Genomic DNA, 26,835 nt, shown 5'->3' with positions numbered 1-26,835 from the left:
AGAGGTTTCCTGCAATTTAATCTTCATACGTGTGCAACACTTTAATTTTTTCGTTGATATGGCAATTATGCATGCCGTGGTAATAAACTAAAGTTGAATAACAGGAATTGAACTTGAAAAATGAGGCAGAAATTGATTACATAGCTGAGTGATATGCATGTCACCTTTATTTTTATCAAAAAGTACAATATACATCATCTATATTGAATTAAAATGATTCGTAGAAACAAGCGCTCAACGAGCTCAACTCCACAAAAGGTCTGCGCAGACCTGCGCAGTTGGAAGTTATATCAATGCTCAATAGAAAAAAAAACAAAATATAGTAAAGAGAGGCCTTCAACAATGCCTTGCCTAATGCCCCATAAAATATACCACATTACAGCTTCCCAAAGGAATAATAAATCATAACTAGAGGCCTGCTGTACAGCCTACAACAAACATGTACGTCTAAGTAGCACTTCTAGTCATAGAGCTAACACTGTTTAAACTTGTCACAGGGTATGATCAAATGGTTCAAAGTAAAAACACGGAGAAAAAATGTGGCACAAAGATGGGTGCGACACCGTTTCTGCTAATTCAGAGCACCAATTGCAATAGTCCTTCTCGTATATTACGTTACATACTCAGTTGGATCAGGTGAAGACTCATTTGAATGGGATCACGATAAGTGTAGGTAATACTCATTCTAAAGGTATTCAAGTTGACATTTCTTGCATATCGAAACTGAAATAGAAAAAAGACAAGAGTTTTCTCTGGTGCACTGGCAAGAAGCAAAATACATTTTAAAGAAAACACTGTGAGGTTATCTACAATGCAGACAAACAACACAAGACATAAGTAGACGTAATCATCCTCCTCAATAAGTCCTGATCTGTGGCAGGTACCTTTGCTATAACATTTATTTAGGATACTGAAGGAGTTTTTCGGGCGAAGGGAGGTATTGTCATGTCTAACCACAAAGACACCTATGTGTTTTAAATTTTTGTCTCTTAGTCACAGCATTTGTAGATTTGGGCATCTTTCCAAGGATTCAAAGAAAAATCATAAAATCCAGAACAGCGCCTCTCCGTCCTCTCACACTATGATATGATAGTCTTCAAGCTGAATGTTTGTCATCGCTTGATATTTCTAAAAAGAAAATGATGCGATGACAACAAGGTTTGTACGATGAAGTTAACGAATGAGTAGGCGGATCGTGGGAGTGATGACCAACGCCACTTAGTCCTTCTTTGGTCTCGACACTCCCATTTTCGCGTTGAAGTTCATCCCCGCGAAGAGCACCACAGACGTGACACCGCACAACGCCTCCAGGAGGATGAAGACAGCGCCCCAGTTGTAACGGTTGGCGACAATACTGAACGGAAGCCCGGAAATTACGGCGCCAACTGCAGACAAACGTGAAAAAATCGGTTACGCTTTTGACCTGATGAAACTGAAAACTAGTCTTAATTGTACATGTTTTTTTTTTTTTCATGAAACAGAAAGCTTACTGGTTCGAGTGTCTAATCATTGAGTAGCCACTCCAATGATAAAAAATTCTGAGAAAAATTTTTGTAAAAATTTTTTACAGCAAGTTTTTTTTATGTGCTCGCGACACACGCGAGCACATAGCATGCGTGCACCAAGGTGTGACATGGTTCCCCTAGTCCAGACGAGATGAAACGATGTGCCGGTTTTTGAGACTTTCACAAACAATTTAAAAAACAAGTCATATTAAGATAGCGAAAAGCGTGCTCAGATTCGTCACTATAATTCGAACAATGCCTTGTGGCATGTTCGGGATGGAGGTCCTTTAAAACATTTTGTAAAAGTCCATAAGTTCTAGTTGTACAGTGCACGGTTTCAAAATTTCCCAATTGTATTATTTATAGCACAACAGAGTAAAGTAGGGTGAGACTAAGAAATAGATTCATGTCTTTCATCTTTCTTTGTTCCCTGCTGCATGCGAAAGATTTTTTTTTGTTATGTTCTAACCTTGATTTTTTTTAACGAATGGGCTGAAAGCACCTACACTCAAATACACAAAGTAGCCGCTACATTTCAGCAATGATCTTAGACAATGCTTGAACTTCCTATTAGGCATGAACAGTCTGTATTTTAGAATACTTCCAAATGTAGCACGGAGGTACTGAATCTACGTGCACTACGTACTTAAGAAAATACACCGTGATACACTCAAACCGCATTATAACAAAGTTGCAACTAACACAAAAATAAGTTCGTTATATCCAAAAGTTCGTTATAAAGGTTCTATCCTTACACTATATCTATTGCAAGACTATTTTTCAATTATTTTGTTGTAAGCAGTATTTCGTTATAGCCAGGTTCGTTATATAAAGTTTTGAGTACTTCAACCTTTGCTGCCAGTTTGAGTGCAGAAACAAGGTAGACGTGACACCCGCAAGAGCACATTGCAATGAAACTGCCTCACTGATGCAGCATTCAGTATGGATGTAAAATTCGGTAGAGAGGAAGACAGTGGGAGAACCACTCACTGCTTGCTGCAAGTGCAACAATGGCATGTGATGTTCCCGACAGGTGGGCCGGTGCAGACTCCGAAGCAGCGACACCAAAGATGGCAATCGGTCCGTATAGGCAGGCACCCAGAACCAGGCCAATGCCAGATATCCACAGCTGCACAAGCAAATGACGAAATCGGAGATGGCTTCAGATACAGACGATCTCGAGTGACCCCTTGGCTATGGGTGCCTGCTTCGATGTATGCCTAAACTAACTATTTTTTAAACTGGCCTACTTTTTTGGTACGCAAAAACCATGGTTTCCTTACCTGTGCCGCCCTAATGCTGAATTTTTGAAGCAGACTTCCTTCAGAGAAACGGCCGTGTGCATGTGTGTGTGACTTTGCGTGCACATCCCGTCCACGCGAATATTCTAGGTCATTACCAGCAGTTCTGTTACAATCAACTGCAATAATCATCACGAGAACCTTACAATTATGTACCTCAGGAGTGTAGCAAGTTAAAAACAAATCAATAAATACAACACCTAGCTTTTTTTACCTGCTTTCACAGAAACATGCCTTTCAGTCGACACACAGCCGGCTGCACACAATGTGAAAGTTTAAAAAACAAATCCGCCTAAGCAAATAAAGAAATTTACAATCATACCTGTGGTCACTTTCAATGTACAAAGCAGTAACACAACACGTACTGAATTCAGTGAACGTGCTGGAAATTCAAGGTGGTGTATCCCTCTCTTTTGTTTTATTTGCCCACGTTCAGCACCAGTATTTATGTACATTTGTAAATCACCCAAACGTTTCAAGGCTACTTTCAAGAACAACACTGCCCAAAGAAAAAGTACCGCCTTACCTCCGAGGATTCCTTTCCTACATTGAAGCACAAAAGGTGGAAACAGCCAGCTGCCCCAGCCATGAAGAGTACCGCAACAGGTATTCTAGGGTTCGCATTACTTTTGCTGCCCTGGAAAAAGAAAATATAAACAGCGGTCGCCACTCCAGTTCAAATGTATCATAACTGTTTTCAAAACCTGGGAAGATAAAAAAAAATCATCAGGCATGCACGGAACACGCAGCACAGTCGCAGCAAAATCTGAAGCAGCAACCTTTCTAGAGCCCGTTATAAACCCTCTTGGGGAGACACAGTAAATCACCATCATTTTGCAAAGTTTGGAAGTACCCGCTATGCCATTATATTCATCATTCCGTGGAGAAGTGGGGTACCCACTACACATCTGAAAAGGCATTAAGTGCACTCTGTCGATGGCGTCGCTGATGAGGGAATTACGGATGAGCCCTTTGTAGCGAGAGGGAAGCTTTTGAACCACCCACTCATAACACAACTCACACCGTGTGGTACCTGTTGAAATTTTAGTCTTCTACCACACTATGTTGCAGCTGTAATGAGATTTCTTGCCCGAAATGACGTCTGCATAGGTCTTTTTGTGAAGGAATTTCAAGCACTGCCATGGTACTGGATAGAATGCTCGACTACCACGTAGAATTTCTCAGTCCACCACTAGATTCCCTTGATGTTGTTTTTTTCTTCTCATTGAGTACGATAGCTGTTGCAGACACTGGCAGCAATGGTTGCAATGAAAAACTACGCCGCAAAAATTAACCGTTGCAATCTCAAAATTGCTTTTGCTTAAATGAGCCTGCTTCGTAGTGCAACTCCGAGGAGCCAGAAGTGCACCAGCACCTTTTTATTTATAGTGTCCCATTCACTTGGCTTTGTCCCACTCATCTTGAATCAGTAGCTGAAACATAGTCATTGCCCGAGGAACAATGCAAGCAGGCTGGTCAGACCATGATTTCATAACACGTAGCTAAAATCTTACAGGAAAGGACACGCAACTTATCAAACGTTACTAGTTTTCATTACTGTTGTCACATGCTGCAATGAACTGTTCTTCCAAGAATATCACTACACGGTTCAAGTGACACACAAGGAGAGCCACTGTGAATTTCATTCTGAATATATACTCAGTTAGAATCTAAGAAGGAATAAGGAATAAAATGTCAGTTTCTCCCATAGCTATCACTGTCCCTCCAACAGACAGTTCAATAGCGTTTACTAATTTTGCCGAAATTAAGCCCCTCTGCAGTGCTTTAAATATAGCTGACCTTCTCACACAGACATGTCTGTTTCACTGGTTTTAGGTTATAAACTTGAATGTCCCAATGAATTTCGTCAGAAAATTTTGATATCACCACTCAGTCAAATGTAATGTTTTATGTAGTAGCAATGAACTTTTAAATCTTAATACAAGCAGCCCTTCACAAGTGAAGGGCAGGCCCACTGCAGTTCTGTGGGCAGAGCTTACATTTCTTTTCTCAAGTTGTAACGAAGGGTAGTGGCATAGCAAACTTCACAGCCAAGTTGCTGCAGAAAACATTTTGTATCTTGGAATCCTCACGATGTGCCACAAACAGATTAGTGAGGACGACACTTCAGGTTAGCACTGCCTCAATATCCACTCTCTTGCAACTTGGGTTACCCAAGCGACCGAGAGCAGAACACAGAATTAAAGGACACATATTCTGCAAGCAAATGCGGCTCACTCCATTGCAAGCATTTGTTTTTTTTTAGCTGATCATGTGTGGCGGTAGGAGCTCACCTTTTTGACATGCCAGTGCAGAAACCAGTCAGTGAGGTAGCCTGCCAGAATGCCTCCAAAGAACCCACCAGACTCTATGCTGCTTGTCAGGGCACTGCCTAGAAGAGCAGAAGAAAATGCAACTTATCCTCCAGGCAGGACGCAACTTATCGAAAATGTAACCCAACAATGATGTGATAAGGCTGGAAGAGGTGGCAAGGGGGACCCTAATTCAGTCTTAATGAACATTTTCCATAATGTGGAGAGTCATATGCATGCATTAACTACCAAAAAGCAGCTGCTCAAGATTGCACAATAAAATGCTAGAATATGCAAAAAGTGCTTTTTGCCTTTCTGAATGCGCACGGCATGTCACAATTTATGTGGGACAGCAGACAAAAGAAAAAGAATGCTGGAGCCATTGCACAGAGAGGATATGGACCTACATCGTCATTCACCTTCTCAAGTGCAGAGTAGCAGCCCAGGCACATGATTTCAAGTCGATCTCTCTACCCTTCTGCAATACTATAAGTGTGCTTCTTGTCTTTTTTTTTTAAAACCTACAGCTTATCAGTCATGTCCAAGTGAATCAAAATGAACTGAGGCTATAACCTGTTTGCGTCATGTCAAGTCAAATTATGCAGCACGTATTTGAACACGATAGTGTTAAAGAACTCATTTCGCAGAAATTCAGGCATAGGCGTCGTCGGTTGTGAGCGAAAAATTCTCTTCTTTTTTTTTTTCTAACCCTTACGACAAGATAACGTCGCATGTAGAACCTGCATACTCTGAGTATTGGAAGTCTTCCTTCAGAGAGAGCTGGCCACTGTCAACCTTTGTGCAAAACGTACTACGTAGGCACCTTAAGCACGCGCTAAGCAACTTAAGATCTTGGGTTCGTTGGCAACTAAGGTCGTCGCGGTGTGTCATGTAGTCACGGTACATCATGCACCACAATAATTGGGTATGTGCCGCGATGATTCGGCAAATCCCATCGCTAGTCCCCAGTCCACTAAAAATTAAGAAAAGAATAGTTGGCCAAACAAATGGCCAACGATGTAGTGGAGTTGAAACGTCTCTCCCTACATGCCATAGGGAACTGAAACTGGCCACGTAGGGAAGAAGAAAAAGAAGCGGCATTTCAATGCAGTTTTCCGACGACGTTTCCCTTTCCTACATGCCCAGTTTCAGGCTTGCCACCACTAGAGCCTCGTCAAAAAAAATGTCTCTCAAAACATTGCATGATCCACCCTTCTTCAAATTTCATGCTTGCGGAACTGAAACGCCCTTCTCTACATGCTTCAACTCTCCCCCAGCTTTTTTTTTTCCATTTCTCTAACAACTGTCCCTCACGATCTACCCCCCACTGGCTGGCTATGCAACAAAGTTCGAGACAACTACACTCGAACCTCATTATAACAAACTTGCATCTTCCATGAAAATAAGTTTGTTAAGTCCCAAAATTCATTATAAAGGTTTATTCATAACACTAAATCTACTGCGAGACTACTTTTCATTTACTTCGTTACAACCAATATTTTGTTATATCAGAATTCGTTATATCGAGGTTTGAGTGTACAACACCAACGACAGACACCTGCACGTACCTACGTACTGCGAGTGTCCCAGGTCTTCCATAACGTACAGCTGGCCCCAGTCGACAGCGCTCGTCTTAGCGCAGAATACGACCAGGTAGCTGAACGACACGAGCCACAGGAACGGACTGGCAACCAAGTCCCAAACGGTCGCTAAGCTACGGTCGTCGGCCGCCGGCGTCTGGGACCCTCCTGCATGCTCGGGTGAGCGACTAAAATGCGAAATTCCCGACGACTAGGCTGGCATCGCCCCATGTTGTGAGGCTCACCTTTGCTAGCTGCATCCTTCTCAGCTGTGGCGGTCTTCTTGCCAGCCACATCTTGCGCTTCTAGACCGACGTCAGTCGGGGAGTTGACCAGTGTAAGAAAGGCGACAGCCCCCATGGCGATTGACAAGGTTCCTGGTGAAACAAAAACAGCACAGGACAAAAACTGAGCCTGTCCGGACTATGCACGAGAATGAAAGGTTCCTCACAAGGTAAGCAATCGCTCTTAATCTTGCTTTTCACATGTTATAGAATGCACAAGTTTTACATAACTGCATTGTATGAATTACTGTATTTAACTGTCGAGTTAAAGTTACTGCAACCCAGAAACTGGCTGAGAGTACCACCCCAGCACTACTCAAGAAAAAACAGAAATTCGGGAATCTCTCTGCCACATAAAAATAAGCATCATCTGACGATTGCACTCGCCTGATCAAAAAGTTTTGGGGATTGAGGCTAGCCAGTCACCACTACGCGAGCATTTCGCCTATTTCTGCCATCCACATGTCCTAACATGACTCTCCACTCCTCAGTGGTCAGTCGGAGCTCAGAGATTGGGAGTGACATTGACCTAACTGTGGTGCCACGCTCGGAGTCTCACAAGACGTTTCGCACGTGCGCGGCCGGAGTGGGAGAACCTTTCTGGACAGCAAAGGGTAAGCACGCGTTTTCCTTTCCATCCGTCAGCTCCATTGTTTTTGGCGCTCTCCTGGACGAATTTGTCAACAGTGCCTTGTGCCCATGGCGAATGCTTACCTTTTGTTGCCTCTTTCGAACGCTAGGCCGAAAAGAGGTACGGTGAGTTCGTGTGTAGTTTTCTTACGACGAACCATGCCTCTCGAAGCCAATGCGAGCGGAGTTTGCCCTCGCTCGAGCGATCGGGCGTTGTGGTCAATGATCATGAGAACACGCATCATAGTCACGAGGGACCATTTCCCTCAGCGACATGTAACCGTGAGCCTTTTTGCCGGCGGAAACGTGCTCGCGGCACCTATGTATTGTACTTTTGCTCATGGCATGAATAAGCCTCCTTTGCTTTCCCACCGCCTTTTGCAACAGGCGCTGTACTGTGTTGTGGTATTGCTGCAGGCAATAATGTGTTGCGAATTGTTTGAATGCAGTATTGTATACTTGCCTCGCTGTGCTTGGCGCCTTGGTTGTGCGAACACTCGTGTGCAGCAGCATTAGCCACACAAGGCAGCGATGAACGTGGCCCTGTGGCTCGCTAATACCGAATCCATGCTAGTGGCAGTTCTCCAGCAGGATACCTGTACACTAGGAAGTGTACGCCAGCTACTCTCCTATCAACATAGATAGGTCATGCTGATATCACACACGCCATTCCTGACTAGGAACAAGTACGTGCTGTAAGAGGCGATAAGACAAGAAAAGCATGCGAGATAGATGACAAATATTGTTAAATGAGAAAGCTATGCCAGTGTCGGATAGTATAATTCACTCCAAAAAAAAATGGTTAAAAAATGTGGAACCATACTCATATATAAAAAGGGGGGGTGAAACAACATGTAGAAACAATGAAATTTCTGGTGCAAAATGAAATGTTTTGTCATACTTTACTTACCAGCTATTGTCAGGCTAAAGCGCCAGCCATAGTTCAAGATAAGGAATGCAGAGAGAAACGGAGCCACTCCGCCCGATATGTTTGCAGATGCCGAGAGGACACTCCACCAGGTCCCAAACTGAGATGGTGCGAACCACTGCAAAAGAGATGGCAATTTTGGCTTGATAATGTGCACCCTCGCCATTTATTGTTTCCTTACCAAAGCGGCTTCAACATTGTTTGGGTGATTTTAGCATTACATATATACTTCCTGTCTGATTGCAGCATCAAAAACACTTACCCTCACTGCCACCCAGCTGATTAATTGGTAAATCAAATCAACAAAAAATATTTTTTAGCCCTATATCACCCACAGTAACTCGAGAATAAGAGGATAAACAGTGTCCCTGCGTAAGATAAGCTGGAATTAGAAATAAAATATTACTGGGGGGCCATCAATGTCTACCGTTAAAGAGAAGCTGTGTTTTTGTGCCTACACATTTTCCTGGGCACTGAAGCTACGCTGGCACCTTTATTGCTGCAACGAGGACCCACCTTCCTAAGGATCTTCGCGCACGATGGCCAGCCACAACCCTGGGCCAGTCCGTTGAGGAACCAGAATCCACAAAACAGCAGCACAGAGTTGGGCGAAGTGCCAAACAGCAAGGTGGCTACACCGCTGATGAGGAGGCCACAGGTGAACAGCAGGCGGGCACTGAGGCGGTCAGAGAGCACACCACCCATGAACTTGCTGCCAGCATAGGCCAAATTCTGGCTGCTGATGATCATGCCTGCAATGCAGCAAAAAGGACAGCCAGGGCTGCAGATGATGTGTAGACTAGCAGGCAAAACAATTCAATGCTGCCTTGAAGTGACTGGGTCGTAGCGCTACAGAGGACGAAAGAAGTTGGAGTTTGAGGACATCCTTTTTCATAATATTGTTACGGAAGAGAAGATACGCTGTATCAACGAGGCTGTAGATGAAATATATTTCAAACCAGCAGCAGCGGTGTGACCGGTTTTCAAGACACCGAGCAGAGACCAATCTTCGTTCTCTTCGTCAGGCAAACACGCGCATCGACCCACAAAATGTGAACATGCATGTTGCAATACCAATATTAATAATAATAAAAATAATAATATTTGCATAAGAGTTGATAAGTAAGCTAGTTGGTATAGATTCATTATGACAACTTGGCAGTACAAATTAATGGGACATAGTAAGACGGCAAGACAATGTAAGGGACCTGTGTACAGTCTTATTTTGCTCCATTAGTTTGTGCTGCCAAGTTGTCATAATAATAATAATAATTGTTGGGATTTAAGGTTTCAAAGTCATGAGGGAATGTCGTAGTGGACTCGCTGTCTCAGCTACAGGCAGCGCTGACTGACGCTCCCAGGTTTGATGAACACATATATCTCATAATAATCACGGGGGGATAGCCGCCGCAGTAGCTCGGATGGTAGAGCATCAAACGCGTTATCTGAAGGTCACAGGTTCGGTCCCCGCCCAGGGCAAGTTATCTTATCGTCCACTTTTCTTTCTTCACATTTACATTACAATTACTTCTAATAGCATCCCCTATACTTTCCTTGGAATGAATGTCTGTTTATCGTTGATACTGTGTCTAACAAAGAGAACTAGCACTTAAATAAACACTTATTTTTCTTATATCTTGCTTGGTATTATTTATGAGTACTTAGGCTGTGTGCTAACTGGCTAAGCAGACCAGTTTCTTGTAAACACTATAAGCAATAATTTCAGTATAGAAAAAAATATAAACTGATTTTTTGATGTTCCAACACTCCAAAATTGCTTCGGGTATTAAGAAACCTTGCAAAGGAATGCCCTGGATTCATCTTAACCATCTGGAATTCTTTTCTGGTTAAATTACATTGCTACATTTTTCTTACATTTTGCTATAATCATTATTGCCACTATATGAATGAAGGTCACGGTATGTTCAGCTTTGTAAAACGTTATGATAGTCATTGTAAATGATGAAATGATGAACTAAAAGATCGAACTGAATTGAACTGAAAGTGATGCTAAAGAGAAGGTCAAGTTACGATGACCTGGAGAATGCTGGCACAAATCATGAAGGGTAAGGGGGATTCTGATCCTCTAGTGTGTAGGATGGAGGGGCATCTCTTGCAAGATCCCCCTCCCTTCCTTCCTCCTCCAATGATAATTTATCAAATATCACATTTAAATTACTTAATTGCTAACTATAGCGCTTTCAACTTTTCTTTTTTAACATTTTCTTTTTCTGTAGTTCGTGTGTGTTTCCAGTTTGGCTCGGCTGTCCAAAGCAGCAGTGAAATCGAAACTGCCATTTGATCAGTTTTCAAGAACACTCAATAGCACAATTCAATTAGGTGAGGTGTCAACCGATGTTAGCTGTGTTTTCATTTGATTTTAAAGCATGATAGCAAATCTTTTTAAATTACAAATAAAACCAATATTTATAAAAAAAATGGTTGCCATGGCAGGAAAGATGTGCGGGTCCGCCCTACGCGATTTTGCTGGATTTATGTTACAGCTGAAAGTTACACTCCTGCAAAACTGAAAAAATTGCAGTCTCTACACAATTATCATGTCTTACTTTATGTATGAACAAAGGATGAATGGAGATGGCACCTTAGGGGGAAATGCGATACGAAAAAAAAAAAAGTTGTGTTACTCTATAGCCTAGGACAATGAAATTTATGCTGTTATATGGGAACTTATACTAACTTTAAATATGTAATTAGTTTTATAGTTAGTTGTACAGTTTTAAGCTTTATGCCAATGACATTGGTTATTGTATAGTTAATTTTGGACAAACTTCTTATGCCACTAAACATTTATTGTTCTCAGCCATTAATGGCTCCTACTGCTTTACATTAACTGTAAAATGCAAATGACTATCACAAAAGTGCATATAAAACATTTTAGTGGGCAAGAAAAATTGTAACGTGAAAATGCTCAGAATCATTCACACATACCAATTGTTTGCAATAATTATACAGGTCATACCAAGTTCTAAAGTAGATACCTGCACCCTTCACATGTTAATGAATATGGGGGCGAAATTTCATCCCAATTGGGCAATTAGAAGTACTAAAAACATGATGTCTAAACTCAAGAAGTTGCCCAAAAATGGATCTTCTGAAAATACGCATTTTAAACGTATAAGTGATAGCTATGTGGAAAAGATATGTTTTTTTAAGGATGATTTCATCCATCATGAGAGCTTGGCAATTATGGTTATTTAGAGCATATGGCTTTAGTGAAGTCCTCATGTGAAATGCAATGGTTAGTAGCCAGATAACAATTTTCAGGGGACTTCCGACAATGAGCTCTCTTTTGTCTTGAATAGCCCCACAGTGCTTTTTAAAAGCGATATCAAAGCTACTTCGAGTTTATTTTTGTCATGAAAATAAAGAAACTATACACGTCAAGGCAAATTAAACCAAAAAATACATAATCTTGGGAAAAAAAAAGTTCTGTTTTCCGATTCGCATCTCCCGTTAAAGTTGTTACACCATATTTAAAAGATGCAACAAATTTTCCTAACATTTTGGTCCTTCCTAAGTATTCTTCGAAAAAGAATTATGGTGTGTTCAATAACAAAATGATTTGACATGGCAAGCTACCTGAATACTTTTTTGCAAAAAGATCACATGTAACTGAATATGCTTTAAAATCGGTGTTGTCACACACGCAAGCCAGGGCAATGGTCTATTCATGAAATTCAAGAAATCGCAATTCAGAAAAAATTTTTTTACAAGTTAATAGTGTCTGTACTTAATTATTAAAAGCATAGTGAAAAGATTTCGAGGCACTGCAAAAAGACACATTTTTCATTTCCTTTATGTGCAGTGGCAATGTTCTCCACGCACTAGAGTGAGGCAACATGAATTTAATATTTTGCTTCAGTTTTATTAGTTCTGAATGCTCAACATCTGTAAGACAGCTCTACTGCAATGGGAATTTTTATGAGTCAGCAGACTCTGCATCCTGCATGCAATGAAGACTCTGCATCATGCATGCAATCAAAACAGCAGAAAACGCTGTCACAGTTGATGTACATGCGAGTGACAGTAGGTGTCAGAGCTGCTGCTGTAGTATGCTCTGAGTTGCCGTCTTTCCATGACATCAGACTGTGTTTACACATCATTGCTACACCACCTCCTAGACATCAGAACCAGAAATGTTCTTTTAGGCCAGTAGGATAAAAAATATGTTCTATCCAGGCACCACGACACTCATTTTAGAGTTCTCAACAACAATGTTTTCATTTAGAGCAACAATCTAAAGGTTCTTAAAATTTTTGCCAGTACTTCTTTAAATGAAAGCCAATAAAGTTTTGAAGAATTTCCCAGCAGTTCAGACTGATATACTTCACTTTTAGGAGCCCATTAAAATTGAGTTGTAATGCAAGCGCTGACCTGAAACCTGGACACGTACACCACAATATTTCCCGAAGAAAAAAAGAATGCCCTTTCGCAATAGCTTTTCTACAGTTCATTGTTACAAATGGGATAGACATTTACTAAGGAATAAGTTGGCACATTAAAATTTTGAAGGAAACAGTGTGCAAATAATGATGCAAAAAAGAATAGCACCAGTCTCATGTTATTTCCCGATAGGTGTCTTGCAGTTTCACGTGACTTTCTTTAAGATGCCAGTTGCTGTGATAAATAGATGCCACAACCTACTCTGTGTGTTCAGTATGTGCTCTAAAACACAAATATTTTCAAGTTTTATTCAATATCAGCAATGACAGTAAAATGCCTCTATGTTTAGCATCATATAATGTTAATGACAACTGGTGGACCAAAATGAACCAGTCATTGACACTGATATATGTTGGCAAATGAATTCCATTTCAGACGATGGCTGTCATATTAATCATGTTAAGATAGATAAAAAATAATAAAAACTGGTGGATCAAAATGAACAGGTCACTGACACCAACATGTGTTGGTGTATGAATTTAATCTCATGCTGGAAAACAAAAAATATATCTGGTAATTACATTGACTGTCATTTTAGGATACACAAAGGGCAATGCCTGAAACGGTGGGCAAGGTATCACAAGAAAATAAAGACACTTTTTGCTTCTTGACGATACCAACAGACAATGAAGCCAACAAACGTACAGGGGACATTGCTTTCATGTCTTAACTATAGCGCTGTAATAGTGATATAGATGAAAGGGAATTAGAATGGATGAAGAGTCAACTTGATGATGGTAGACAAAAGCTATAGTAGTTGGACAGCACGCACATTTCCCTCAAACACGTTATCCGCATCTTTTGTTTTTCCTTCGTGATCAGACATCCTCTTCTATGCAGATACGATGATCACTCTGCTTCATATTATTATCGGACACCTGAAGGCAGTTGGAATTTTACAATTACTGCCAAGGTAAGCCAAGTTGCAGGCGCCGCTTAATCAGCAGGCTCTTGACAGTGAGACAGAGCAATGTCACTAGGATGAGCGTAAAAGACAACGCTAGCCGAGAAACAGCCATAAAGGTGTAAAGAAGTTAAGAAACGGAGCACACGCCACTCCGGCAACAACGCCTGACAGCCTTTTCTTATCTCCAGGGTTGGTGCGGCGATAGCACGTAAGTCATCACGGACAGACCACTCAACATGAGGTCGGAGAAAGGCAGGGGGGACATGAGAAAGTGGACGGCACTTATCGAACCTTGCTTCTTCCGAGAAGGTGCCATGGTGGTCTACTACAACCGGGTCAAAACGACGTTTTATCTGTCGGCAACGATATGGAATGAGGCCAGGAAACAATTCAGATGCACGATTGCTGTTTGTCCCTTTCGCCGTGATATCCATTCTGACATCCAATCTCGCGTTTGGCTTGGCATATTCCCACATGCACAATGTCGTTCTGGCATTATGAGAAAGCTCACAGGCTCTTTGAAAGGCCGTGCTGCTTTTCTTTGAGATTGTGGGCGCATTGAGTATTCTTGCTGTGGCATCATTGGGTGTTGCATCGCAGTAAAATTTATTTCTTGGAAAAAAAAATGTTTACGAGTACCCAGCTGAGCAGAGTTGCATCTACACATTAATAATAGATTTCCTGTTTGTGCTATGCATGTGCAAGTTTCGTTATCCATTGGAGAATACTTTAATGGTTTGCTTTTTCCTCAGGAAACCTCTGACACCACTTGGCAAAACTTTCTTGCGGATGAAGCAACGACATTGATTCTAGACGTGAGCAAGAGCTCACAAACTTTTTTATCACAGCTATAATCGCAAAGAGCTAAGCGAGGAGTAATTGTACGTGAGTGAGCCGATTGTAGTAGTAGTACAATATTGCCACGGCGGCTATTACCTTGATAGTATAAGAGCAGACCGAATGCGCCACCGATATTTTTTTATGACACCTCAGCTCATGTTACAATACGCCACGAAGATCAAAATCTCGTCGTCAATAATCCCCTAGCAGCTGATCTCGAGCGCTTTTGAATCGGCGCGCACATCATGTTTATATTGTGATGAAGCTTCATACCAGTGACGCCGCATACGTGCAGCAATTATATCCAACCCGACAAATCGTGAAACGAAATACGGAAGCGTCGTAGCAAGCAGATAAAGTGTAAAAGTTCAAGGCCCTCGTTAAGGTGACATCCGGCAGTCAATAAGAAAAAAAAAAGTACCGACCCGCACCAGTTTGAAGAGTGTACGCACAATGACAAATGGGCCTTGGAACAACAGAGAGCTAAATTAGTACGTATTTGTGTTGAAAGACAAAACAAACACGGACACGAAAGAGAAGTGAAGACCGAAAACCAGTCAAGACAGAGTTCAGAAGACCACAAACGCCGGCGTTTGTGGTTCGCTCTTGTGCCCGTGTTCTAATGTCCTGTCTTTTTAACACGAGCAAGTTGACCAATCGGAAAGTTAGCTCGCGCGTCAGGTTAACTTACCTGCCTGCTCCTTGGTCAAACCCTCTTCCATCAACTCAGGAAGCGCGAAAGAAACGCATTTTCGGTTGTACGCGTAGAAGGCGTAGCCGAAAAACATGGTCGTGAAGATGGACAACTGGTAGCTCTTGAGATCCATGGCGTGGTGACGTTTGCGACGGAGTCGTCGCGTCCTTGACCGCCCTTCGTAGTGCTCTTTCCGCGGCTCTCGCCGTTTCGTAAGCTCAGCATCAGCGCCAGAGAACCCACCGCCGCCGGCCAACGCACGATGGTCGCACGTGCGATCGCCGGCAGCGGCTGCTTGTCGCGGCCGCCGGTCGCTTTCCAGGCTCCACAGGTTTGCCGACGCCTGCCGGCACCTGCCGGCGACGGCGCGACCTTTGCCGGCGCCCTGGCGGAATGCGAAACCGAAAGCGACAAATGCATGCCCTCCGAGACTGCCAGCGCAGAATCTCGCCCTCGGAAACCGCGCCCGCGTTTTCGCCGGGTTCCACAGAAAGAGCGCCGAATGAGCATAGTAGTGTGGCAGCTTGGGCTAGTTGGTATGACATGACGATAGTTATAGCGCGAGAACAGAACGACAACACAGAGACAAGAAGTGTCCTTCTTGTCTCTGTGTTGTCGTTCTGTTCTCGCGCTATAGCTATCACCAAATGAGCGTGTTATTTTTATGTGCGTAGTGTGCACTAAACAGACGGCCAGCGCAAACAAGACAAGAGGAAGATTAAACGCACGACACAGACACTGTCACATCTTTTGTCTCTTTTGTGTTGCAGGTAGTTTGCTATGTTACCACAGCAACACAGCACAAAGCTAAGCTTTCGAACTTAGTGGATATTTACACCAAAACACTTTGATCCTGCAATGTGCCATCAAGAGAAAAAATGTCTACGCTTGCAAAAAAAAAAAATCAATTTTGTTAAAATGACATTCGCTGCCATTCCCTGCATTTCTATACTTGATTAAGAGCTTTCTTTCTCGTTATACTGTGTCTGCTATCAATTAATTGTCCAACTGACCTAGCTGCTTCAAACTTTGCCTGAATTGCAAACCTATATATTTTAATTGTTCTAATCCAGCACCACTGTAACATATGCTAACCCTGCAACATTCATTAACCTTACAAATAATTACAGGTGCACTCATAACACGCTTAGATATTTTTATAATACTCCATCACAATGAACCCGAACGAAACACTACATTTCCCTTAAATGCAATAGTGTGAGTCCCCAATAACAGTTATTACACGTATTCAAAAGCATACATGTATGTACCTCACGAATGTGAACCTTTTCTAAGGGTAAATTTAAGTGTGTCAATAAACAAATTACTGAACAACAAAAGATAGGCCTCAATTATTTGCAACCTTCACTCAATTAGTACTCTTCCACGTCGGCACAAACCAAGCTTCTAAACTTAATATGTATGAAAAGCTCGCCATCACTGGCCTTCATTAGAGATGATGCACGAGTTTAAAATGGTGCATGATACAATTTAGATATAGATGTAGTTAGGCAATGAGGCAGCAATGGCTGCATTCTGTAGCAATCACTTTGAGATGGCCAAAATGTAATTTTCCTTGAGTGGTGATTGGCTGGTAGAAAAGGCAAGCATGACTGAGGTGCAGCTCAGTCACTGGACAGACAACATTCTATGTCAAACAAAGTGACACTGTTGGAGAAGGTGATAACAAAGTGACACTGTTGGCGAAGGTGAAAATAATAACAAAAGCTCAGGGCAAAGGACAAACATCTGAGCCTCAATAATTCTTTTTTTCTTGCAGCACTCTTGCACAAGCTCTGTTTGCTTGCTACAATCCACATGCATTGCAATATTTGGGCGACTTTTAAACTTCTTTTGGTACTATTCTGAGTGCCGGCATGTGCCACGAACTCCCAAGTGCAACAAATACAAAGCAAGGATTGCAATTTGTAGGCTATAATTCATGATCTGCTCATCGATACAATGCTGGGCTACTATGGTACCCATCATCAAATTCCACCATTTTAAAATTTTGCAAAATTATCACTTTTTATGTAACAACTCTATAATACATTTTGAGTCAATGATCATAGAGGTTGTAGCGACCATGCGAGTCAATTGTATACGAGAAGATGACATAATTGACAACATAACTAGGCAGAACCTTGCCTGTTGTGACATATATCATTCTAGACATATTGAACACAGACAGAAGTCACAGGTGAAGACACTAGCTGTATAAGAAACTTATAAAACAAAAACGATAACTCCACTTCTTTTTCGTAAAAGTAATGAAGATAAGAAGGCAGAAATCACGCTGGAAAATGTTTATTATACCGAAAGTTCAGAATTTTTTTTTAGATGAATCATTCATCTGGTAGTCCTAGCTGGGAGGCCGGCCTCAATCGAAACTTCAATTTTGCCTTCGACAGCCACAGTCGTTTCGTACGTAGCCCGGCAAGGTTTCTGGACTGCTCTTCGGACGCTTCAGCCATGCTTGTTTCGTGTTACGTCACGCATCTGTTTCCCTCGCCTTCCCACTCGATGCTGTGCTCTGTTTTGTCCAAGTGGAGACTCAGCTTTACCTTGAATTCGTACGCCTGCATACACAAAATACTGCATACATGTAACACCAGAGTTAATTTTCCTTCAAAGCACACTAAAGTGAGTAAATTAGTTTAGGCAGGCAAATTATTACCTGAAAAACCCTAGCTTAGTTACCTTAATCACCATATGTTTATTTAGAATTAGAACATCACTGTCAAAAGTTTTACTTTTAAATATCCCCGAGGAAGTTTTCAATGATGATGGCAAGGGTTTCAAAGTGCTTTGAATTGCTTTCACCACAATTTCTCAATGATACAGCCGAACCCCTTTATAAGAGACACTGATATAAAAGATGCCACTGTGCCCACAGTAAAATACAGATTGATAAAAAAATGCATATGTGGTAACCTGCTTATAAGAGACATCTCGTATAAAAAGACTAGAATCGCTGCCCAGAGCACACCTCTTATAAAGGGGTGTAACTGTTTTTCTTGAAACTTGGCGTGCCAACTCTCTCGCTCTCTCAGAAGTCAATGTACTTTATTTAGGCGATTAAGAACTATTTAGACCCAAGTAGATGTCGTCAAAATTCATGGTTGCATTGATTGGTGTGGGAATTTCAATATGGCATCGCCACGCACATTATCTTTTAGTGCTTTTTCTAGCTTACAAAATAGTTTTTTCCAGTAAGGGAGACAATTTCAGTGTTGTAAAAGATCAATTTGATGATACAATAACAGTTTTTTTAGCGATAGTAATATAGGTTGACTTCACACTGACTGATGACATTCATTGTCCAAAAAAGACAAACATGCAGGGATCAGAAATAGACAACACGAAGGCCATTTATTATCTGTGTAAGACAAACTAAGTAAGGTATAAGTCGAAAGAACTACTAACCAGGCAGTCGCCATCTCATCTCTAATCATGATTTTAAATGCACACCAAAAATGTGAAGAATGAACAGTTTTACACATGTAAGAATAATGAGACATGTCCGATAGTTGAGGCTGCACATCACTATTAGTATAAGTGTGCACAAAAGCCAAGCCTCATTATTTTTGCATGAAGCTGAAAAGTAGTGTTGAGACAGTTACTTTTTATGTAGACCCACACGTCTCGATCCATTTCTGGGAATGAGAAGACGAAGCTTTGTGTACGCATACATTTCTTCACACCGGATCTCATGTGACAGATTACATTTGTGTAGACTCTTTCCTTTTTCTTGTGTCTCCTCCTGTATGTCTACATTTTCTACAATAGATTCCTACAAACCAGCACAACTTTCTGTTGTTTAGTAGGCATGTAAAAGCAAACAAATGTGGGCGATGATGGCGCCAACATAAGTGTTCACAGGGTCCCCCTTCAGGGGAGGCGAAGGTTTGTCGCAGCGCCCCCCTCCCTATCATGTCAATGTATGGGGTTGGCTTTGCACACTCCCTCTCACCCCCTTTCGCCCCCCGTGCGCACGCATATGGGCATCAATGATGTCTAACTCAAGCGCCTCAAATTCGTATGCTCTTTTAGATAAAGTTAGGTGAAAGCGTATTAGAAATTTCCGAAGACCTTGTTGGTGTATATTGCAACAGACAAAATGGAACAGACAAGGAACCGTATACAACTAATGAAACCGAGAGACAACCAAGCCGAGAAAAACATAGGGGAGGTTATTTGGGGTATCTCAACTGTACGGCAATGATCCTCACTGACATTGAAAGAAATGAAATTGGATTCCATATCAACCTTTCATTGGTGGGACGATTTTTCGTCTACTAGAATTTCCTTCAATTTAAGTGAGCATCATTACAATGCCTTTAAGGTACCACAAATGATGTCCCCTCTCCTCTATTTGGCTTAACTGTCTGCCAGTTTCATTCGTGCTTAAATAAGATGATTCGTTTGTTGTTGACAGGTTGGCTAGTGCTACAGTGACTAATGCCAAGAACTCTTAATTTTTTTGCATCTACAAAAGTTATATACTAATAGTATAAATCAAGAGGTGTCAACCTTGTTCCCAAGCGGAGTTATGGCATTCTTCGGCTGCAACTTTTCATCAACGTAAAGGTGTGTGGGTGCGGTTTCCATGTGAACGACCACGATGGACCCAACGATCAGTGGCACAGGCACGGTGTTCTTGTGCAGCCGAGCAACGGCCAAGTGACACTAAAAAAAAAAGGAAATCAGGCGCAAAAGTAAGGCATAAACATCTACCACCTTTTTGTTGTAAAGATCTTTAAGGTGAAAGCCTTAGATGACTCATCAAATACAAAAATTGACTGTCAGCAGCGTCAGCGTGAACACAAGCTATGCAAAAAGTCGTCATGTCATCATGTCGCCATATGGCGTGACAGAGAGGCAAAATTTGTGACATCATTATGACATCACTTTCTATTAACTTTATCTCATGCTACACTTCAAGTAAAGGAAACTACACATAACATTCCCTAAGCTTTCCTTGGCTTCATTATCTGCTGCCTTCATTCAATTCTCATTGGTTTTTGAAATGCTCACTTTCTTTTTTGATGTATTTTCGGATTAGTTTGTTTCTGTATAAAATACAGTCATTTTAGTGTTTAAATATTAATTCGATGCAATATGACAAGCTGCTACTGTTTTCAAAGTTGCTGGTATATAAAGGTCCAGCTGCTCAATGCAAAGCTTTTTATGTAACTGTGTTTTTCCATTCAACAAAGAGCAAGTTAAGATCAACGCATTAAAATACTAGATTCAACAGAGGGGTTCCACTGCGTATTCCGCATTTGTGCATTCAGACCCTCAGAAAAAGAAAACACGAGAAAATCATATGCAAACGGATGTGGGATTGGAAAGTTTAGAAGGAGTTTGAGACACTACGAAAAGATGGTTTGTTTCACTTACAGCCACAATGCGGAATCGGATGTAGTCATAGGCACCAGTTTCGATGTTTCCTGTTGAACAGATATGTAAAGCGAGGTATACGACCAAACAAACTCTCAAGATATGTCGATCATCTACGCAAACCCTTACGCCATCAGCAAACACTTATACGATAAGTCAGTAATCGACTTTCCGAAGCATTGAGACCTTACGAATGGTACCCACGTACCCATCGCGCCACATACTTATCAGTACCAGCACGGTCACCATAAAGTCCTTTACTTTGTTCTCACAAAAGCATTTCAAAGGTGGCAGCAAATGCACTATGTACATACGTGTATAAGTCAAATGTGAATATACTCTTTCTTACAATGAAAACGTTTGTTTTGTAATTCTTCTATTGACGAGCAACAATGAGTCACAGTTAGCTATGCCAATGCCTAAATACTGGGTAGCACGCCCACACTGAAATATCTTTCACGCTATAAGATAAGCCAACAGTTTCACTAAATGCTTCATTGTTCATTAAAAAGAGGTCATTATAGTATTTCCTGTGCTATTATTATTTTCTTGAAGGGAAGTCCTCACATTTCGATTAGGAGTGCGCAAATATTGGAAGTGTCTCCAAATATAGAATATGTCATCATCCCCTGCATCACCATCAGCCTATCGTATGTCCGCGGTAGAACAAAGGCCTTACCCAATAATCTCCAAGCCATCCTGTCCAGTGGGAGCTGACCTCATTTCATTCCTTCAAATTTCATTATTTTGTTACTGTACGAATATGCTTTGAAATAAGAGAATATTTAGTTCGTACACCGAGTATGCTTTGAATGAAGTAAATGTTTAGTTCGTAATCAAAGTTTTTAATATTTATGCTCCCCTAAATCTTACGCTTCCCTTTGAAGGAATGCAGAAGAAATATTGAAAGATGTTAGTCTTAGTTATGAGAAATTATCTGAAAGTGAACCAGTTCCTTGGCAGTGAAAAATTCTTGAAATTCTGATTTATACATCTGGCAACATTAAACGGCTCTCAGAATGTTTATATATCCCATTGCACATGAGTGCAATACGCTATTTTAAAGCAATACATTCCCAAAATACTACATTCAAAATCTTCTACGCTTGTTGCAGAACTTTTACTAATGTCTTGACATAAAAAGACCAGAAATTTGGTTAGCAACAGTAATGCATTGGTAAATACTGTATAGTAGGTATAATAATGACCTGTGTGGAAGTCTTCGGTGAGTTATAGTCTTGGTGCAGTTATAGTGATATTACTGCCAAAAATAATATATAAAAACTAAACCTTCCAGGTTTCTGAAGAAAACTGAGAGTACACAGAAAACATAGACGTCTACATACACACACACAGGCACTGTGTGTGCTCCATTGTATGTGTACGCGAGTGCCTTTCTTCGTTTTTTCTATATTCTCCTAGTGTTCCTCAAAATGGATTGCCAACAATTCCCAATGAGCCGCATTTGTTAACTCCTCGCTTTCCAGGTTTCTGCATACACAGCCTCATCATATAAACATTGACGCGATTGTGGACCCATTCACTCACGTTTCCCGATGCCATCATCCCAAAAGAGAGTACCGGAGGCCTTGCCGTTGTTTGGGTACACCATGAGAGTTACAGTTTTGTTCAGCCTGTGCATCAAACGAGAATGAATATTTTCATTAGAAAAAAAAAATTCCATTTTACTACATAGTACATTGGTATTAGCATCTCGTGGTTATGGCAACTAAAAAGCTGTTAGCAGTCAACAAAAAAAGAACGGTACTGCATGGCAATCGAGGCCCAAACTCACACCCTTGGCAAAGTCACTACATTTATGTTGTAACTGTACTGGCTATGCTTATGCGGTTCATATTCTAATAGAACATAAATGCTGAAAACATCAGAAGATGTTTGTGTCAAAAGACACATTCGACATACGGTCTTCTTAGCTGCAAGAATGTTGAAGCCTCAATGTGAACGCACCTCTATGGTCTGCTAAGCTGACTCTGCAACAGAGCCAGGACCACATTCCAATTTTCGGTGCTGGCATAAGCGTTTTGGACATATGCATCATCATCCCTGTTGTGCCATGACTAAGCGGTTGCATGCAAGTACTGGTCTGACATTAGGCAGTGATAAATAACAATGCATATTTGTTGGTCTCATCTGTAGCAGGTTCGATGGCTGGAACACCTGCGGCCAACACTCGTGGCTAACACCTGTGGCTAACACCCGTGGCCAACGTCCATGGTCACCCGACATGTTACCTTGAGACACCGCGTAACTGTTAGGACTTGGAATGCTGTATCTGCGAGAAAGCAGTATTTGTCCTGTGTGCTAGGTCATGAACATCAGTTTGTGTCCAAACGTATCGTATAGCTAAAACACCTATTTCCTGAAAAGCTATAGAGCGCAACACTTTTATAGAAAGTGACAGTTTCACACTTAGTTAAATCCATTTCATTGGAATTTTGACATTTATATCCACACTATTGGCAAACATGCGCAACTGCTTTACCAGAAGTGTGACTAGTTCATACCTGTCCCATGTGCTCGTCCCTGGGGTCTGCGTTGGGAGAATGGAACCTGCCCGGACATACAGCGGTGTTGGCGTCTTCAGTTTGAGCCAGTTGTGCACCATGTACTCGCCTGAGCTCAGGAATGGAGAGTTCTGGTAATGAGGTGTTAATTCTTGTGAACAGAATTTTCATTAAATGGGTACACGTAATGCTCTTCTACAGGCCCTCACTAGCGTTTGTGTTATGTAAGTGCGAGTAATCATTCAGTCCACCTTTTACATCTCCACCAGCTCTGCTTTTCACAGGGTGTGTCTTGCAAAAGAGCAACATCAATTCGCTTAGGTATATGTGTGCAATGACTTACATCATAGTACTCGTACCACAGTCCTGTTGGCAGGTAGAAGGACATGTACGAATTCTGCAATGAAGCATTGAGAGGACTAAGGAATATAGCAGGCACTGTTGACTTTGATTGCTTTCTTGAAAAAGGTAACTGGGCCTCACTGCTTATGTTATATTCGAAACAAACAAAACCGTATTGAATGAGTTCTGTAATCCAGTTCGCTGCTGTGCTGCACTAAAAAGTGATGTGCAAGTGTACAGGAAACAGCCAGAGATGGTGCATAGAATAGTGCTAAGGTGTTCAATGTACACTTGAACCTCGGTATAACAAAACTGCCCCTTACATGACAATAGGTTTGCTATATCTGAAAATTCTTTATGAAAGTACTATCAACAGCAAGAGTTTGTGGGACGTGAAATGTTCGATAAAGCTGAATTCCCGCTTTGTCTGTTAATGTCATTTTAAGATAAACGTTCTATACTGCACTTGGCATTCTGACCTATAGGGTCACCAGCTTGATTACATGCATTAAGCTCCGATATAGCAGAAATTCACATTGGTTGCAGATCCAACATCCCAAAAGCATTCGCTGTTGATAGTACATTCCTAACACTATCTGCTCAACACTACTGTACATTTACTTCGTTATAACCAATATTTCGTTATATCAGGGTTCGCTATAACGAGGTTTGGGTATTGACAAACTGTATCAAGCACACTATAGGTTTAAAAAACCTACAGAAAATACCAAGGTACAATTCTTGTTGTGAGGGGAATCTCTGGCTGGCCCGCTCCACTTAAACCTGCCTGTCTCCTCTCAATATGATGAGTGTACAAAGAAATCATATCATATAATCATATAACCTACAACAGGTAAGAAGGCTTCCAAAATGTGCAGCGAGTTTAGCTGCTGAAGCAACAACACAAGATTAGCACACTATCACACTCTGCTCCACTCAATAGGGTGTAGCAGCATCTACAACTTTTGCTGGTAGAATTAGAAAATTTTCAAAGACCCACAGTTCATTTGGCTAATAAAGCTATGGTGCCAAACAAAGCCGCTTCGTTTAGTTTACTATATATTAGAAGTAGAGGCATGTGTGCTGAGCTAACACTCTCACATAACATTGACAATAAAGGTAGAATCTTCCTTTTTTTTTTGAGACACCATAGCAATTTATGATTACTAGCGACAAAAATTCTTACGTTTCGTATGATTGGTGATATTAACAGAGACTTGCCCCACATGAACTGTGCATCAATCTCGTATGTATGAGGTTCATGTGGAAACCTGCGTGCATGTAAAAGAGTATTGATCAGGGAGGTTGCAACGAAAACCAGAAAACAATTAGTATCACAATAAATCTGTATAGAGTTGCCTGCAAAACAATGGCTGATTATATAAAAATTCAGTGAAAGCTATGTTGGGTAACTTACATTGTCTGTTTCCATATTTAAATAAATCATGAAACCTTTTTTGTTTTTAAAATATGTTGTAGCAATTTTTTTTGTCATAGTTTATGTGTGCTGTGTCCCTTTCTTTTCCCATTTAGTACCTGCTTCCAATGGAGACTGGTTGAAAGTCTATACTCTGTGCCTTGTTAAAGTTCTCTCATTTCTTCTCACTCAGTCTATGAAACAAACGAAAAGGGTATTTTTTCTTAGAGACTTGTTTTTATATACGCTCAAGCCAATGAATTGAATAGACAATTAGGCCAGGAAAAGCATAGAGGATGTCAATTGATGCATTTAAAAAGTAATGCACTAAGTGTGACATAAAGGAATATAAATTGATCTAGATGAAAAATCGCCCTTTCAGTCGATGGGACTTGATCGAACTTACAACATTTGAATTACGTACCTACCCGATGCTCTACCAATTGAGTTATGATGAAAGAACTCCCCATCCACTTCATTAGGTATTTCTGCTCATGTAGTCCCCGAGAGTGCTAGCCCGTACCACTTGTAGCCCGGGCGTAACTTAAAGTGGCTGATTGGACGAGTCGGCGATTCATGATTGTTTTAAATACGAGCACACAATGTAGCCAATGCGCTTGTCCGTGTCTTCATTAGTCCTTCTCTATGTTAGGCCCTTTTATTTCAAACAAGCATGACTCAAAGAATGTGGGCTCAGGTCTCACCAATAGAACAGGTGGTTTTTCATCTATTTCAATTCCTTTCGATTTAGGGCACAATTTGTACACTGCTAATAAGGTCCTCATTGCTTTCCCTGTCCCAATTGTAGGTTATATTTATTTAGTTCGGTCTATGAAATGACACGCAGAATGTGCTGCTCACTCGAAAAACAGAGGCCTGATGACGGGCGTGCCCTTGTTGTGGGCCTCATAGAAAAGCGTGTACAGGTAGGGTAGCAGGGTGTACCGCACCTGCAGGGCCTTTTTCATGATAGCCTGCGCAGCGTCGCTGAACTTTGCGGGGTCTTGGTCCTGGATGCATTGAGCAGTGGGAGAGATAGGTGTGCAACACGTGCGAATGATCACAGATTCTGCTGTATGAATTCTTGTTTGGGCATACATTACAAACTGCAAATGTGAATTGTGAGGCTAAGAGAAGATGTATACCCTAAACAATTTTTACTAATCGGGTGCACTGAAATAAACTTATTATATTAATCCAGCTTTTCTCTGCAGATTCTGAACCTCCAAGCATATTTATTTATTGAATTATTGATTTGTTTGTTTATTTATTCATCACATAAACTTTCACAGCCACAAAGCATTACAGAAAAGAGCGGTTAGCATATCGTATAAACTCAACTAGGGGCCGCTCCCCCCAGCTTATTGGTTCAAATTATGAGAAAAAAAATCTGGCCAGCAAACGGCAGCATTGTTTAGATGATGAGATTTTTGCAAACGGCAGCATCCTCAGTGAGGATGCCTGCAGCTGGACGCCCAATATCTCATCGTTAGGTATATATGGCACAACTAAATAGGTTCTTGCATATGTGGATATAAAACTGAAAATAGAATTCCCCGCTACCGTAGAAGGGCTGCACTCCATCAAAGTTACATTAGAAAATGCGGCCCTTACATGAGTGTAAACGTACGAATTCGCAATAATACATTTTCTAAGAATACAAATTAACAATGCACCGTGTTATGAATGGCACTTTTCAAGTT

At 41.2% G+C, this 26,835-nt stretch overlaps 1 protein-coding gene across 2 annotated transcripts in view; it reads right to left on the bottom strand.

Annotated features, from left to right (window-relative positions):
* Positions 1-145: 145 nt before the first annotated feature.
* Positions 146-26,835, bottom strand: part of LOC119181767 (lysosomal alpha-glucosidase) — a 47,885-nt gene continuing 21,195 nt past the window's right edge. Inside the window, exons 17-29 of one of the 2 annotated variants that reach the window (XM_075875349.1) lie at positions 25,994-26,142; positions 24,902-24,986; positions 23,717-23,770; positions 23,374-23,504; positions 22,397-22,482; positions 9,057-9,292; positions 8,523-8,658; positions 6,944-7,075; positions 6,687-6,866; positions 5,101-5,198; positions 3,333-3,443; positions 2,496-2,634; positions 146-1,385 (exon numbers count right to left, since the gene is read on the bottom strand). In XM_075875349.1, coding sequence (XP_075731464.1) covers positions 1,219-1,385; positions 2,496-2,634; positions 3,333-3,443; positions 5,101-5,198; positions 6,687-6,866; positions 6,944-7,075; positions 8,523-8,658; positions 9,057-9,292; positions 22,397-22,482; positions 23,374-23,504; positions 23,717-23,770; positions 24,902-24,986; positions 25,994-26,142 — 1,704 coding nt within the window. In that variant the 3' untranslated portion in view covers positions 146-1,218. Of the gene's footprint in view, positions 1,386-2,495; positions 2,635-3,332; positions 3,444-5,100; positions 5,199-6,686; positions 6,887-6,943; positions 7,076-8,522; positions 8,659-9,056; positions 9,293-22,396; positions 22,483-23,373; positions 23,505-23,716; positions 23,771-24,901; positions 24,987-25,993; positions 26,143-26,835 lie in introns of those variants that run through there. The other variant, XR_012886491.1, reaches the window with a different exon arrangement.

Source organism: Rhipicephalus microplus, chromosome 10 (assembly GCF_043290135.1).
Source record: "Rhipicephalus microplus isolate Deutch F79 chromosome 10, USDA_Rmic, whole genome shotgun sequence".
Classification (NCBI taxonomy): Eukaryota; Metazoa; Arthropoda; class Arachnida; order Ixodida; family Ixodidae; genus Rhipicephalus; species Rhipicephalus microplus.
The sequence above is the reverse complement of the archived record's forward strand: the minus strand, read 5'-3'. Positions and strand labels throughout refer to the sequence as shown.